The sequence below is a fragment of the Rhopilema esculentum genome, chromosome 16 (genome assembly GCF_057945365.1).
Source record: "Rhopilema esculentum isolate cy_ngs chromosome 16, ASM5794536v1, whole genome shotgun sequence".
NCBI classification, from domain to species: domain Eukaryota; kingdom Metazoa; phylum Cnidaria; class Scyphozoa; order Rhizostomeae; family Rhizostomatidae; genus Rhopilema; species Rhopilema esculentum.
In genome coordinates this window covers 7,036,848-7,054,193 of record NC_142830.1, presented here as the reverse complement: position 1 = coordinate 7,054,193, position 17,346 = coordinate 7,036,848, and the positions used below count along the sequence as shown (strand labels likewise).

Here is a 17,346-nt window from a genome sequence, read left to right as displayed (position 1 = left end):
TTTCCTCAAAAGTCGACTGACATCATTAAAAGTTTTAGAAAGTGCTGTATGAAGATCTAACAAATATTGTTATTATTTAATTATCATCACAAGAGTTGCTTTTTGCTTTTTGGTATCCAGTCAAAGGAAGTACTGTATAGCTATTGTCCTGTGGGGGCTTTCTTGAAATAAGATATTATTCTGCAATCATGCTTCTATTAGGGGGTGGGGTTATTTGCAAGAATGATTTTTAGGTGGGGGCTTATTCGAGGATTTACGGTAATGCAACTTACTGTTTGCGAGTCTGTCATAGAAATTTCAGTTCTCGTTACTAATGCACTTTTACTCTAAAAATCATTACCTGCGGTTTGGCCCGCGGGCCATTAGCTTTACACTCGTGCAAAAACCAATACAAACTATCCTCAGAGTTAGTGCATTAGATTGTAAAAAGTTGTTATTCTATGTAGTAATGTTATACCTAATCGATGAACCAAAATAAAAGGGTGTGAGCTGAAGTTGTACAGGCTTTTAAAGACGTTTTTTAAGATTTTTACAGTGCCTGACCGTTCAAAATGAATACATTCATTTTTTTATAGGAAACAAAGGTCGATGTTGAGTACTCCAATTTCTTAATGTTCTGCAAACTTCAATACTCATTGTTTCTCAAGAGTTTCTCATGAATGATGTTATGAAATGTTTGTGACCTTTTTAAATACGTCAAGAGTTTCGCTTCCGTTCCGATGCTGTATTTAGGTCATTTAGATGTGGGAAGTATATTTTTATCCCTTGTGTCTCAAGTTCTAGGCCAACAGGGCAATCTTGTTCTTGGATTTTACAAAATTTCGTTGTTCTCAGTTTTATCACGATTAAATAGCTTCTTAATTTTTTTGCTTCGAGTACTGAAGTTTTCTAATTTTTTCTGACTGTCCAGTACTCGTTTCTTATAGCCAGTTTCTTATAAAAAAAATGACTTACGGCCTCGTTTTGAACAATATGGCAATGCTCATGCAATTGATTTTATGACGACAGACATAGGTCACACTTTATACACTTTATAAGGGATTTGACATGTCAATGACTTGGAGCCCAGACCCTTGGATCTGGAATCTCGACCGTAACCACTAAGGCATCTTCGCTCCAAGGTAAAACTTAGCAATGGCATGTGCCTTGGTATTGTTTAACATGCTCTTGACATATATTACACTTTTCTTCCGTTTGCATACAAAAATAACATCACAAGTAGCAGCAATGTGTAAGCTATGCCTTGTTTATATTGGATGCAGGACAAAGTACGTTACGATTTGGAATGTCTGACTTGTTCAAATCTTTGTAGCAAAATAAAGTAGTAGCTCGATAGACAATACCGATGAATTGTCACAATTTTATCATAACTGGTATCTAAATTATAAGAAAATCTTTACCAAGAAACTTACCACTGAATTATTTGCGAATCGACTCAAGAAATTACTAGATGTATGCAATATTTAGCTCACTTATATCATTGGTAAAATTAAAGAAAGAAATTTTACTCTTTTGATAAACTTTAGATCACCCACAATAGGTTTTTATGATCTCATTTTCTAAAAATCTAAATCAATGAATTAAAAAGAAGCGAGGGCAGCCTTTCATGTTTCAGGGACCTCCAGTTGGCAACCATTGTCGCTAACTCCTCGACCGAGTCTTTCGGCAAATATGGGTAACGCTGTAGCTTTGTATTGCCAAGATTGAGCTAGGAAAATGTAGCACGAACAGCTTACCTCAAGTTTACTAAGTGCCTGAAGTTAATCATATGCATAACATTTTAGTAGGAGGCATCAAAAGTTACACTGGCTTGAGTCTAATTAAAGGGCTTATCTAAGTTACGATTTCTGTGCAGCACTGATCATTAACAATCCCAATTGCAAAAGAGCAAAATTCAAAGATATAAATTATACTAGAGACTAAGTCATGGTATAAATGTGACAAATTTGTAGTTGAGGAGAAAACACTTTATTTCAATACTACCTAATACAAAGATGATAATGGCACATTTTATTCATTTAGATGATAGACTGAAAAAAGACTAGTCTTTAAAAACATGCTGGCTGTAATAGAATAGAGGAAAATATCGAAATGCACATGCTAAACGAACCAATTGTTTATTGGACTTTCTCAGCCTATTCATCTTTCTTCAATGTTTTGCAATTTTAGGCAAATTTCAGCTTCGCACAAAAAATACGTACGCTTTGAAATGCTATAAATTAATCTTGATCAGGGCTGGGTCTCGCAGGCAGAAAAGGAGCGATTGTTACCAAGGAAAACTTTTCGTATTAATTGATAGAGCGAATCTAAAGAAAAAAAATTAAAAGCATCTACATCTAGAAAAGAAGACCCTCGCCTTAGTCCTTCATTTAATCTTGATGACGCAAGCTATATTAAGCCTTTGCTTTGCGGGACTTTTTTGACTTCCTTTTCTTCAAGCGCTTGCCTAACTTGACGATTGTCTTGTTCTTGATGTAACCCGACTTGCCATAGCGCCCCTGAAATAAATCAGTAGCTTAAAGATAACATAAACATAAGAACAATTATTAAAATTTTATTGTTGAGCCAGCATTATTGAACTGTCATCCAAAATATATTAAAAGATACATACAAAGGACTATTGGATAACGAGCTCAGTAAAATCCAACAAAAGTTTCTAAAGGTCAGAGAGCAGAAGGATGATGAAAAAATGGGGTTACCCACTAGCCGAAAATGGAGAAACAAAATATATAAAAAGATTAATAAGAGAATGAGGCATAAAATACCTTGTAGCTGGAATAGGATGACTTCGATTTCGCCTTTGACCCTTTCTTCACAGCAACACTACCCTTTGGCCTGTTATCTAGAGGCTTTACTCTGTCAAAGAAGAAATAACAAAGATATATCTATAGTTTGGACAGGGAGACAGCATGTCACTTTTTAGTTTCGGTTTAAGCTTTGTAAATCTATAGTATGTGATTTTAACAAAAAGCGAAAAACAATGTTATAAATCATTCAGATACAGGTGGACTATTTTCGTGTCAAAGATAGTTACAGCAATATGAGAATTAGTAAATTGAAATGATACTTACAAATGAAAATACTAGAAGTTCGAGTTATAAATATACATATATATTTATAAATTTGATTGATTTAAAATCGCCAATACAATTTATTACGTTGAAATTCAAGCGTTTTTATCTGAAAGACAACAAGGTGCTCAATCTGTGGAGCCTCATTTTACGAAATCAACTCTCATTAACGATCTTCAAAATTTGGATCACGAAATATTTGATTGAAAATACGTTCCATTCGTATTACAAAACCACACGAGAAGAAGCTTGAAAATGAGAAGAAAAAAGCTCGCTACATGTATGATATAATTACTGAAAAAATATTTACCGGTAAATTCGCACGAGCCAGTGCTCTGTGGTGTAAGCCTCTTCCAAATGTGTTAGCTTTATGTTTTTATTACCGATTTCAGCATTTCGTGTACGATCGTAACCAGAGGGTGCTCTGAAATCAAGCTAAAAGAAAATGGTGGTCGATTAATAACCAATGTAGCCGACTTCAGCACTGGGGTATTACAACATCAATGACTTGCTTTTAATAAAGACAAAACAATATGTAAGCACAAATTCGTTCAATAAAGCAAAAGAAAGGGTGTTAGGAGAAATATTAGTCTATGTCTAAAAAAACTACTAAACTCAGGACCGTACAAAGGTAGATATTTTAAGATTTATTTGAAAAGACTAAAAACTGTTACATAACTTACAAAAGGCAAAGAAGGCCGGGACTAGTGGCCACAGAAGAATATGCAACTCTTGCATGTTAGGTTCTACATCAATGCAATCTGCTCTAAGGATATCATTATGGAACTGTATTCACATACCTGCATTTCACCGAATCTATAGTAACATAACTTGTACATTAAGCAGTTTAATAGTGTTGGTGAACCACTTCTGTCGACACGGAATTCGCCTTGTGGGGTGAAATAGTCTGATTCCTATGATAAAAAAGGCTATTTTGAAACAGGGCGATCCCTATATTTGGGAAAACTTTAAAGGCAGCAACCAGTCGAGAGTAAGTAGCTACGACGAGTAGGCGTGAGGCGATACATATAAAGTAGCGGATGGGGTATACTCTATTGCAAGTCAATCCAGCTAACGCAAATGCTATCTGCTAATAAGATTTTGCGGTACAGTGTTTAAAATCGGCTTTGAAAAAAGCAAACATTTTTAAACATACTGTAGCTTTTCGACTGACAGATAAAAGAGCGAAAACTAAAGTATTATTTACTGCAGAGGTTATCAATCAACAAGACACCTTTTCATCCTAGTTTAGCATGTGATGCATTTTGTGACTTTTTTAAATATTTCATGAGCATCTTGAATTGAGAAACATTTATCGATCTATATATCTCATTTGGAAGAGAATTGAGATTTGGATAGGCAGTTGATTTATCAGGAAATTATACCATGCTTCATGATAACTAGGCTCAGGTTTGCTCGAGTGCCAATAACATTGCCGTTTACACAAATCTTGAAGTACAATAAAACATAAACACGAGCAAAACCACTAGAGCAAAGGGGGTTGGCCCCTACATTAAATTCCAAAATGTATATAATCAATCTGATGTACCATTTAAAAAAATACAATATGGAGGGAAATGGATTTGAAAATATGATAGAAAATGCCCTCTTGACGTATATCAATAAACCACAAAAGCAGGGGAAGGCTAAGGACCCCAACTAGTCCCCAAAATTTAACCAATCTGGTTAACTATTTTAAAAACAATACAAATGTATTTGTAATAGAAAACGGAGAACGTGTTTCCTTGACTGTTACAATGAATGGAAGCATCAGACCTTGAAAAGGAACTTGCATACCGGGAGAGAAGCAAGACAATTGCAAAAGATTACTGCCATCTCATTGAGTACTGACTCTCTCTCCCTCTTTCCCTCTATCCCTCTCTCCCTCTCTCCCTCTCTCCCTCTCTCCCTCTCTCCCTCTCTCCCTCTCTCCCTCTTTCCCTCTATCCCTCTATCCCTCTTTCCCTCTCTCCCTCTCTCCCTCTCTCCCTCTCTCCCTCTCTCCCTCTCTCCCTCTCTCCCTCTTTCCTCTTCTCCCTCTCTCTCAGAGGAATGCAAATGATCTTACCTTAATGTCTTTCGGATGTTCTCCTTCCGCAATTCTCACCATCCACAGAAATTTGTTGATATCATCGCCAGAATAACCAATCACCCCGCCAAAAATAACCAACACATAATCAACATTCAATGAGCGCATGATTTCGTATGCCGCAGTTTCATTCGATGACATTGCCTTTCCAACCTGCAAAAACAGCAAAAAGAAGCAAATTAGAACTGCATGGAGAGAACTGTTCTGCAGTCGTGGTACAATAATCGGTCTTGCTTGCAACATAATATGTGGTTAGAGATTTGTCTCGACTGCCACGTGTAAGATTGTAGGTGACCATGGGGAAGTTGTTTATGAAATAAAAGCACAATGCACTGATTAGCTCACCAGAGCAATGTGGCTGTTGTTCCAAGTATTATTATCCACCATCGTTGTCCGATTGGCCATGCCTGCAATTTGGTAACCGTAATCCCACCAGGACATCACCCTAAAGAAAATAACATGAAGATTACAAATACACTACAACAAACAAAAATTGGTTATTTTATTAGATGTGATTAGTTTCCGCAGAAGTTCTGCGGGAATTTATGCCCTAGTTGTTCCTGCAAGGTCTAATCTTAAGAACATGCCGACTTAACACAGACAACTTTTTTAAATTGATTGTTTTACTTGAATTTTTACATTGATTGATGACTAAATATTCAAGATAAAAGCTAAGCACTCTATCGATGGTCTTACCTTGAACTCTCATCCGTGTTTTGCCTTAACCAAAAATAAGCCTCTCGGAAATCATCTAAAATGTTGCGACTCCTAAAAAAACAAGCCAGTTCATCAGAAGATAATATGAAAGCATGTTTTATTTAATGTATGCAAAGGAAAACGGATTGAATAAGCTTACAAAGAAAACCAGCACTAACAAAGTTTGACATCATATTCAAACGATAAAAAAAGCTCCTCATTAGATGGAAACTGCTGAAATGGTGTAAAAAGGTGATAACTATCTGCTTTCTGCTGCAAGGGTGAAAGGTGGAACTGATGCGTCTCAAAGCTGCATATTGATACCAATAAGTTGTCATAAGACATTCTGGTACATCAAGTACATTCCATTGACATAAAAAGTATAAGTTAATAACAATACCCATCATAATTTGTAGAAGCAAGCACAATTGAGGGACTTGAGTATGCATTGCTTGTAACCCAGGTGCAGTGAATCGCAAACAACATGAGCAAAATCAGCAAGAACATCACAGTTATGGTCTTCAAGTGAGAGCCTATTGCGTTATCTTCAGGCTGGTTACTTCGACCGGCTTCTGATTCGACGGGAGATTTCTCATGCTGCTGCTGTGAGGAGCTAAGGAGCTAGAACGTAGATAAGGAGCAGCTATTATCATGTTGAAGATACAAACTCGAAGCAAGCAACATGAAGATACAAACGTGGAGACACCAAATCGACTTTTCATTCGTGCGCCCTTACGCTTGAAGTCTCCTTTTTATTTTCAAAAGCTCAATCGCAAATCAGGCGTAAAAACATATTAATATTATTCTAGTTACATGCATCCTGGTAATATTCAAAACTTGCTTGAAACAGAACATTTTCAGCACAGAACGGGAAGTATTCTTAAATAAACAACGTTTATGCATCCAGTAGGGACAGTGGTCAACGAACTGTGACTCTTGCAAACGTTTTTAGAACTTATTAAAAAAATTGTACAAATAAGAAGCATATTCCAATAGTGCTTAAACGGACATAGTTTCTAGATGCTTTAGAAAATAGAAATTATAGATATAAACATATCTGCAGATAATAGATAATATAGGCAATAGATTACAAACCATGGCACTCATATCTCTGTCCTTTTCTTTTTCCTTTTCTTTTTTCTTCTTCTTACCGATATCAGGAATGATGGGTCGTTTTGAAGACGTTGTAGTGTCTTCTTCGACAGTGGCGAAGGATTCTCTGTCATCAAGGTAGATATCAAAAGTGGAAGAAAATGCGATAGCAGAAAGGATGCATACAACTGGCGTCAATGTGAGCATCAAACGAACCATAACACCGGCGAAATACACCGCAGAAACAGCGTACAGTACCACTGAAAACAAAAAGGGTTGAGAAATTGTCATCGCAAATAACATTTAATGCTGCTGTTGGGCTTACAAGCATTTTAGGCATAAAGCATTATTGTACTTCAAAGGTGCTACCAATCATTGCCAGAGTCGTCTGGTATCAAGCCGCAAATCAATGAAAGGTTTGGAAGTTCAAGTCAATGTTAGATGTTCTCTATGATATTAATAAATATAATATAAAATTTGAGGATTCGACTAGCAAATGTGAAGAAGATTTTAGGTTTGGAACTCTCCTTCTTCACTTATTGCTTGTACGAATACATTCAAGTACGTTGATGCTAAGAAGATATGTTTACTGTAGTAACTAGGGTGCTGATGGAATATCATTTGTATTAATATGCTTTGCTATCAGACAAAAACAGCATTGCTCACCAAAAACTCTTTCGTTGTTGACCTTTTTGACACAGATGTACACACCATATGGAAAGGCACAAATTAGAACATGGAGGTCGAAGAAAAACGAGACCCAAGTTGTCGGCTGATGTTCTGAGACAGAAGCGATGATTGGTATATGTATCTTTGCATACCTACAACACAAATGCAATACTCAATACTAAATTCACGAATTTGTACCAAGTGCTATGCATTGATTTGTTCCAAGACAGTGTCTCTTACCATTTATCACATTGATTGATAAACTGCAAGTAGTACCTGAATGATTCTCAACAATGTGTTGTAGTTTCTCACAACTATGGCATCACCCTCACCAAAAAAATGGTTTAGCAGAACGTTAGACTCCTATCAGCTGTGAGACAGATTTCATTCAAAGGTCCTCCTACTTTAGAGATTACTCTTTTCCCTATCGTATATTTTTAATAGATGATTTCTTTAGTGATTTTCAGTAATTTGGGGGAAATAGGGTGCAGACCTCGAGTAGAAGCGAATTGCATTCGGCTGAACTCCTCATCAATGGCTAAATGACAAAGACATTTACAAGCAACGGTTTCAAAAGTCTATAGTGCAGAGACTAAAAAGCAAAGTATCAGACAAAAGCTTTCAAGATAGCTACCCGGTGTCAAACAGGGAATAAAACCTGCCACTCCAAGGAGCAATATAGCCTGCAAAAAAGATAAAGAGAATGAGACAATTTCTTTTATAATTTCTACTCTTTTTAATCGCGATCGTGATTAAATATGAAGCATATCAAGCATGACAGACACTTAGTCTTCAATTACATTCACTAGGGGAATAAAGTTTTGTTTCCAAAATGACGCCAATGCGATTTCATACTATTTCAAAATATAAAACTACTGCTTCTTTCAACTCAGAGGTAGCAGAAGCCATTTTGTAAAGACAAATATCTTTGATAATCCAATTGTTCATATGCAAAACAGTTACCCTTAAAAAAAACATGTCAAAACACAATGCTTCATTACTAATTCTAACTACAAAGTAAAACGATGACGTACCCATATAAGTCAAAGCGATGACAGCTAAAAACACCAAACCAGCAAATCCAACAATAGCCAAATTGAAAAGATGTTTGAATTCCGCCTTGCTCATGTGATCTCTCAAATACTTGATAAAAGCGTATGCTTGAATAAGACAGAAGACACCTACGAAATACGATCGAAACCGTTCAGGCATAGCATAGCTAATCTTTAATAAAAATAAGCTATTATATTTATACCAGGTGTTGAATAAAATTAGCAAAATGTGAAATATAAAAATGAATGAGCATTTCTGCCAAAATTTCAAGGCAAAAAATCTCAACACCGCCTGCCATGGATTGTAGATGTCAACATCAATATTCTTTTGGGCCATAATTTAGAGTGTCGGATAAATGCCTCGATTATAGCATTCTCAGATACAGAAATAAGAGAGACTCTAATAAAATAACTCTTTCTAGTTATCCAAAATGTAGAAAAAACTTTGAAAGCTAAAACGAAACCTCCATTAGCAGGGACATACAATAATGGACACATCTAGACAACAGACAAATTTATGTTACGCTAATGCCTCTGGTTCTGCAATTTTCAAACGTTGTAGAACGTTCATGCACCGATATCTCAAAAGAGACCCCTTTAGGATAAAATCTTTTTGCTGGAAACGTTTCATAAATCCTTGAATTTCCCCCCCCCCCCCTTGTATAAGTCCCTCTTGTGGAGATTCTGCGGCTCTCAGAGAAAGGCATGCTATGATAGACCTTGTAATGTCCTAAAACTTGTTTCTGACTAAATGGAGGTGTTACTGCACTTTTTGAGCCTCTCAGTAAAGTCAGTAAAATAAACCCACCAGCAGCAGCCATGTGTTCACTTGTCCTGACAGGTTGGAAACCAACAAAGGGAACTTGCATTGAGCACAACAAACCAACCATAAAAAAGACACTATATGCTGAAATAAACAAAATATAACATTTGATCAAAATATCTAAATGAGTTAATGAGTATTTGATCAAAATTTAAATTGACACAAATTGAAAATTGTTTAAAGGAACATCAACAGTGTCTTTATATGAAATAGCCATAATGTTGAAGATCTTGAAATCACAGTTGGCTGGAACAAAAAACCATGGATAGTCTCACCAGTAGGTTGGGATGCATGATTGACAAAAGTGGGAATGTAACAAAAGAAAGGGATAGGAGCCACCTTGAACCAAAGATATCTAATGAACCATAAGTCATCTGTAATTATCAACAAATATGAAAATCAAAGAAGTATTACCTGTGTAAATTTTGTTAGAAAATCGCCCCATCAGAATCAAGACAAACACATGGAGAGGGATCAGATTGATAATGAACACATAGCCACCCCAGGCTGAAACCTAGCAAAGAAGAATGGCTTTTAAAAAAATGAAAAATACAAGTTTGAAATTTTAATCTGTAGGGGATTAAGAGTTAAGTAACTAACAATTTCAAGCTTATGCCTAGATTTCACGCAAAGTGATAACAACAGGAAATGTGAAACAAATGACTCATTTTTTATCATGACAATCAAATGCTAATTTTTTTGTAAAAGCTGAAAGAAAAGCAGTTTGTAAATCTCAGATATTTAAACAAAAGTCTTAAAAAATGGAAAATGAAAATCCATACCATGTAAAAATATGACAATGCAGCCATTGCAGCCCAAAATACTGAGCCTCTCTTTACAGCTCTTACCTGCAAAGAAAGAAAGAAAGTGGGTAAATGCCTAAGACCAGAAAATAGGACATAAGCAATCATAAAAATAATGCAAACAGTATCTAAGGGTTAAAAGTGTTTCAAGATTTTACAGTGTTTATTGTATTGGTTATCAAGATTCACATTTTTCTATGCAACATCACTCAAAAGGTTGAAAAACAACTACTACAGAAATTGGTATACTTAAATCTAACAGGTTATCACTAGCTAGCAGGCTTAACAATGACCAAATATGCTTAGCAATTTTACTTAATTGAACAAAAAAATCTAAATAACTTAGCTTTACCTACCCATAAGAAATATGTGAACTGGAGAGCAAAAATGGCAATGCCTTCATTGTCATATGAACCAGCAACTGACCTTGAAATGTAACCAGGGGCTGGAAAAAGAATGAAAATTTCTTGTCATAAACTAAAATTTTAATATGTCATATAAACTACCCTTTGATAAACTAAAAATATTGATTCACTATCATGTTGTTATTTCATTTTGCTTCTACATGTTTGAATCAATATGCAATGTTTTCAATTTCATCATAAAACCAAGCAATGGACAAGATGCTCACATATTAACATTCAATGATTCAATGCCCATATCACATATTAACATTCAATGTAATATTGAAAATCAGGATTCTTAGCTGGACAGCTCAATCTCTAGTTCTTTTGGGAATTCTAAGCAAAATATTTTCATCCAGACTGTGGTTTAGGAAATCTTTAACAGTTGTAATTAGTTTCAATATTTGCTTGATATATATTAGAAATAAATATTTGATAAAAAAACACATACTTAACTAAGGAATCATGTTCCTATGATTAAATTGGTAAAAGGGAATGTCCTTTAGCATTATTACTCCTTGGAGATAGTGTCAGTGAAAAAAAGTACAAAAAAATTAGGGCGAGTTTATGATAAGTAGGTCGGGGTAAACGAGAAGACTGGAAGATTGGCAAGATTTGGCATATCTAAACCAGAGAAAATGATACTGCTAAGAAAAAAATTACCAGTTGATACATAAATACATATAAATATCTAGAGGTCATTAGATACTGCATGTTAGTAGCATTTGGAAAAATTTGATGACCTTAGGTTTACTTAAAGATTGGAAATATAATTGTATTCATACCAATGGCAATAAAACAAGCAGCAAGAAGGCCAGCACGATCATTCCAGAGCTCTTTGGTGAGCAAATACGTTGCTATGGCAGTGAGGCCACTATAAAAAAATATTACAGGTCTATGAAAAATGTAATAGACAAGCAACTACTATTAAAGCAAGGATGAAGCTGTCTTTCATCATCTATCTAAGCAACAGCATGACAACACAGTTATTATCCCAAATTTGAGACATTTACATTCAACAAAGTAATTATATTTTCCAAGTATCTCAAAATGAATAAAATTAGCCAATCAATTGTTTGTCTATTGTAAAAAGCCAAGGATTGTGTGGCTTTGTGCGTATGACTTGCGTATGACACTGACTTGCTTCTAAACAGAAAAAGCCCAAGCAATATTGGCAAAACGCAGAGTGAAGTAAAATGAAAATGTTGAGTAACATTTCTATAGCCCAACATTAATCTACGGCTTGTTGTCTACAAGCATCAATCATATATCATGACAAAAATTTTTGAACTACCTGAATAATGGAGCTAAAAACACACAGACATCTCTGATGTGAACAGTAAAATGCAAAGTGTTCAGTATCCAGTGTAAGGCTCCTGCTGTGAGCATAAGACCTGGATATACCTAACAAATTGAAAATATGAATATATACTGGAAGTGCATCAATCAAAACACATGACAAAGAAAAACAAGTAGTCATTTTGGAGTTTTTAAACTTCTTGCACACCAGATGGTAAACAAATGGTTAACACACCAGTTTCAAACACTGAAATCAAACATTATAGAGAAAAAACGTTTCACAAAGGTTACAGGTAACTTTCTTGCTTGTCATATATCAAAAAAGACAAATTTAACAGTTACAGGACCAGGACTTTTCGTATGAAGTAACCCACCAGGCCTTGCTCTAAGTAAAATGAAGGTGCTCCATAAAAAGAGCCCCTTAGAAACTCTAGGTGCTCTATTTCGCACCTCTAAGTAAATTTCCTTGAGCGCATCCTTCGAGAGTTTTAGGAGATCGAGAGCTTCATATCAAAAGCTTCGGAAGAATGTTAAATATGAAATTCAACGGTGATACCAGAAAGCACCATAATATGAAATAACAAAACATGCAACAAACACTATGTTAATATAAATATAGAAATATAATAGAACAAAGTCGCAAAATTGTTCAGATTTTTCTAGATATGTAAGTTGCCATCATGCGATGAGCTTTTATCAGTGTCAGTATCACTACTGTTATGTTCAGCTTCATTTATTGCTTCATCAAAACGCATGGCTTTAAATCGAACATTTAACTTTGTTTCCTTTTTTCATGTTATCCATTCTATAAGAAACGCTAGAACATCTACTACTCGCAAAAGCAAATTAAAAATGAAAAGCAATGCGATAATTTGGACGGAAACGTGATCGCTGATTTGCACAGGCGCTTTCAAGTTATTAAGAAAAACAGAAAATAATATATATATACTTCAAAAGAAGATTAACGCTTGCTCGAAAATCAAATAAATCTGCCGGAGAATACGCTTGATGGCCTGTGTCCTTGATGGTTATTAGAGGGTTATTAGATTAAAAATGATATCGAAAACCCAACGTTGAATTTGCTGAATTTTTTCTCAAGGGGTAATCTTACGCAAATCATAATATTGCGGTCTGTTGGGAAGATTGTTTATGCTTGATCAAGTTGATTCAACAAATTCCAAAAATTTATTTTGCTCCGTGTTAATATTGTTTTTACGTTTTGAGGGGCTCTATAAATCGCTCTCCAAGGCTTTTTTTGGGTGCGCTCTAGGCGCGCGCGCTCGATCGAGCGCCTTTCCGGGCAAGGCCTGACCCACGTGAGTGGCCGATCGCTCACGTGATTTCTCTTGCATGAGTGATCGCTCTGATAATGATAGCAATGATCTTATAAGGTACCCTTTTGTTTGAAGTAACATCAAATGAAAACAAACTGTTATGATGACCTTTATTGCACTCCAAGAAAGAATAAATACCCAAATACAAATGTGCTTCGTTTATATACATATAAACTTTATGTATATCATGAAAGTCATATAGACTTTATTGCTGGATGATCACAAAATGTTGTCAAGAATTTGCTGTTGATTTTGCGCATAATATTTGTTTATCTGGTCATGTTCCTTGCAAATATTCTACCATTAAAACTTCTGACTTCTGATAACAAGAAAAAAAAAATTCAAGGTCTCTTCAAAAGCCTTTGCTTCAAATTCTGCTCACAATTTCGCGGGAAACGTTCCTTATCCATAAATTTCAAAATTATTGTTCTGGCATTCCCGGCACAGAAAAAATATTTTACAGTCTGGCTGCCCAGAAAATGTCCTAAGTGCCATTGTAATTCAAATACTAATGCGTTTTTTGTTGAGATGTGGTTTAGTCAGCTGACTTATATTTCCTGTGTTTTGATATACCAGCTTTGTATTGTCTATGTCACTAGCTTGGGTCACAAAAGATAACTAGAAATGTCTTGATTAATGAGACATTTATTCTTCACAATTTACCGTTTTGCTTGAGGGATCAAACGCGCTCGCGCGAGTGCTGACGGGATCATGAGTGATCACTCCCATCAAACGAAAAGGCCTGAGGATTACAAAACCAAGCAACACTTACTGTCCCTCCAACAATCCTACCAAGTGGATACCATGCTCTCTCATCAAACCAATTAAGGAAACTATAGTAGCCATTTTCAACTAAGTAATGAGTTGATCTATAATTAAACCTGAAAAGCAAAAGTAGCATTTAAATGGGTATATGGATTTGATCATAAAGGTAAAGGTTAATTTCAAGGATCCCAAAACAATACTGAAAAAAGGAGTGAATGCTGTATTGACTTTTAAATCTCAAATTTGAAGACCATGCAAGATGAAACACCTTTTAAAAAAATTGGTTAAGAAATACACTAGCATTACTATTTGCTATAACAAAGCTGAGGCACAGTACTTAACCATATTGTATAAATTTTACAAAATAACAGCATTACAGAATTTGCAGGCAGGGGAAGAGAGCACTTGAGCCTGTAGGGATGTACCTAATCCTGGTCAAATGAGCAGTCAATAGACGTTCAAGAAAAAGGGGGCATGTGAAGGTTTCTCAGTTTCTGTCAGTTTTTGAAACACAAAACAGTTGCTTCGAGAGGATTTTCCAATGAAACAGACTGTTCTCAAAATACAGCCAAGCTCATGTAACAAGTCACTTTTAGCCAGCCCTAGCACAGATGATAATGTAGCCTGTGCTTAAAGATGCTTTAACCCACTTCTATGTTAAGGGAAACATTGATTATTGATTGATAAAATAACTGAAAAAATAATCATAGTGGAACCCTTGATTTGAAATGTCTTTTTTGCAAGTTCACAGAATTCATGTCTGTGTTCTGGTAATTTTACTAGCGGTGATTACTAAAACGTGGACAGCACAGACCTTCATTCAATTTTTGTCATTAGGTATTATGAACATCAGATAATCCTTTTCACGATAGTTGATTTTAAGCATGCATGTTATCAATGTTTTATCCTTAGAAAATAGTATGTCTGCAAAGACCGAAAAGTATCTAAATGTTTTAGACATGGCCTTGTTTATGATTGAAGAGGAATGTTCATGCTGAAATCCAACAAGATTAGCCTTTTAAAAAGTCATTTTTTCATTGCTTACACATACATATATGGGATAACAGTGCTTCCCTAAAATCTTTTATTGAGAAACAGGGTAATGAGAAGTGTTTTCTCTTATTTAAAGATTCAAGTTTGATGTTTATATTAAAACAGATCAACTGTGCAGTTGAGATTATACAAGGACGAATTTTATTACAACAAAAAACAGTAGATAGAGCTTGGTATTCATTTTTTCAGTTAAAAACAGCGAATTAGAATAAACACAAATATGTGATATGTTTTGTGATATACCAATGCAACATTTTGTAGAAAACAATCCTACTACTAAGTTAATTTTCCTTTTTTTTAAATGCTCCTTGACTAAATGCTCCAGATTGGTTGTATAGCCTTAGGAGTTAACGATTGAAGATTGAAGAAACTAAAATTTGCAGTCTGGTCTTACTGCATTCAGTTTGGTTTGATCTGAGCTAATTAAAACTGTATCAGCACTTATTTGTGACTCGTTTACCTTTCGCAATATTAACATTAAATCTTATATTAACTAAAAATGCCCATTGAGCAATATTAACAAACTGATAGAACAATAGCTAGGGAAAACCCGCACGTATATGCAGCATCAGTCCAGCACGCTTCTCTCCTGGTGGCTCAGTGTAAAAAATGCGCTGAGGAGTGCTGATTTTAATCTCGTTATATAACATTTCATTAGAAATATAACCGTACGCTGTGTCACAACATTGTTAAATTGTCAAAATTCAAAGATCAGTCCTTTATATTCTTCCTTCTATGATAGGACAAGACAAGACTAGTTAAACTTACCAAGGGTCGAACTCGTGAATAATACTTTCAAATCTTACAACAGCGAAGAGACGACTAGAGAATCCAACCAACCAAGCAGCAAACAGTATAAGAAAAGACAGTAGTGACTGAACACCGTGGACCCTATTCTTCTTTGTGGACTGCTGTCCTTCGTCTGCAACCGCCTCCATATTGGCTTTATGATAAAGGCATGCAAGCGCTACCTCATTATCATATCGAGGTTAGTGGTTTTCGTCGTTCTTCGACGGAGCTGTCTAGTTTCCATACTGCTCAACCTGATGACGAAAATAGTTTACCCTAAACCTAACCCTAACCCTAACCCTTTATTTGAAATAATTAATCATACTAATTTATAACTATTAATCATGCTTATTTCTGATTATCAGGTCGAGCAATATGGAAACTAGACAATTCCGTCTTGGACAGCAAGAAAACATTTTGCAACTTCATTTCATTTCATTAAAAATTCTCAGCAATTAATTACAATAATACTTAGTGAATAAAAGATGCCAATTTAAGATACGATATTAAGCAAATAATTTACGGTTTTCATTAAACATCATTTAACAAGAAGAGCTGATGGGCATATGAAAATAACTCTGTGTAGAGCTTTCGAGCCATATGTCCTCGGTGAAATATCTTTATTAGCTAAGAACCGAACATCTGAATTAAAGTCAAAGATATACAATTGCCAAATAATACAGATTTAATAAATTTTTATAAGTTTTCTAGAGTTGCTTTGCTCTTTTATCAAAAATCGAAAAATCGAATCAAAATTAAAAGGAAAAATAAAATAAAATTAAGAAGAATAAAAGCAGAAAGTTCCGGAGTAAAGTTTCATTGGGTCCAATGGGTAATTTTGCCCAAAAGCTTTCATTTGATAGTTGTCAAATAGCATTCTTTTGTACAGTTGAGGGAAGGATTTTTTTGTACTAGAATTTCGAATATTCTGATGGATACTATTCCAAATTTTGATTCCTGAATGTGTAATGATGTTTTTCTTATAATTAGTTCTTACTGCTGGAGTATAGAATTTACCAGATTTAGCTTGCCTTGTACTATTATTATGCTGGCTACTCGCTGGTTGATAAAAGTGTGAATAAAGGCTGGAATAGCTTCCTTTTGATATTTCAAACATAAATTTGGTACATTCCAGTTTGTACGTGTCTTCCAAATTCAACAATTTAAGGTTTTTAGGATTGATTTCGAAGGTTCCATTTGCGTTTTAAAAGTAATAATTCTCACTGCTTTCTTTAAACATTTGCTAAGTTTATTTAGCGAGCTGGGATAGGCACCGGCCCAATTGATTATACCGTAGTTAATATGTGGTGAAATAAAAGCATTAATATGTTGATTAGCACATTTTTGGTGCAAAATGCCTAACCTTCGACAAAATACCAATACTTTTTGCCATTTTAGTTGTGATAT

General features: G+C 35.1%; 1 protein-coding gene across 1 annotated transcript; it reads right to left on the bottom strand.

Annotated features, from left to right (window-relative positions):
- Positions 1 to 1,348: 1,348 nt before the first annotated feature.
- Positions 1,349 to 16,116, bottom strand: LOC135682759 (dolichyl-diphosphooligosaccharide--protein glycosyltransferase subunit STT3B). Its single transcript, XM_065197782.2, has 20 exons — positions 15,919 to 16,116; positions 14,105 to 14,213; positions 11,994 to 12,103; positions 11,485 to 11,573; positions 10,652 to 10,740; positions 10,275 to 10,340; positions 9,907 to 10,006; positions 9,478 to 9,576; positions 8,652 to 8,798; positions 8,252 to 8,300; positions 7,615 to 7,769; positions 6,952 to 7,208; positions 6,257 to 6,477; positions 5,857 to 5,928; positions 5,506 to 5,605; positions 5,140 to 5,313; positions 3,872 to 3,985; positions 3,382 to 3,506; positions 2,766 to 2,856; positions 1,349 to 2,498 (listed from the first exon to the last, which is right to left on the bottom strand). Exons 1-20 carry the CDS (start codon positions 16,086 to 16,088, stop codon positions 2,394 to 2,396), a joined length of 2,442 nt encoding a protein of 813 aa, XP_065053854.1. The 5' UTR covers positions 16,089 to 16,116; the 3' UTR covers positions 1,349 to 2,393.
- Positions 16,117 to 17,346: the final 1,230 nt, after the last annotated feature.

Bases quoted from the DNA above. Each gene is read 5' to 3' on its own strand.
- LOC135682759 (XM_065197782.2), bottom strand. From the start codon at position 16,088: ATGGAGGCGGTTGCAGACGAAGGACAGCAGTCCACAAAGAAGAATAGG. The intron at 8,799-9,477 runs GTGGGTTTATTT...CGTATTTCGTAG, and splicing joins TGAACACATGGCTGCTGCTG to GTGTCTTCTGTCTTATTCAA. The intron at 5,929-6,256 runs GTATTGTTATTA...TTGTTTTTTTAG, and splicing joins GCTTCTACAAATTATGATGG to GAGTCGCAACATTTTAGATG.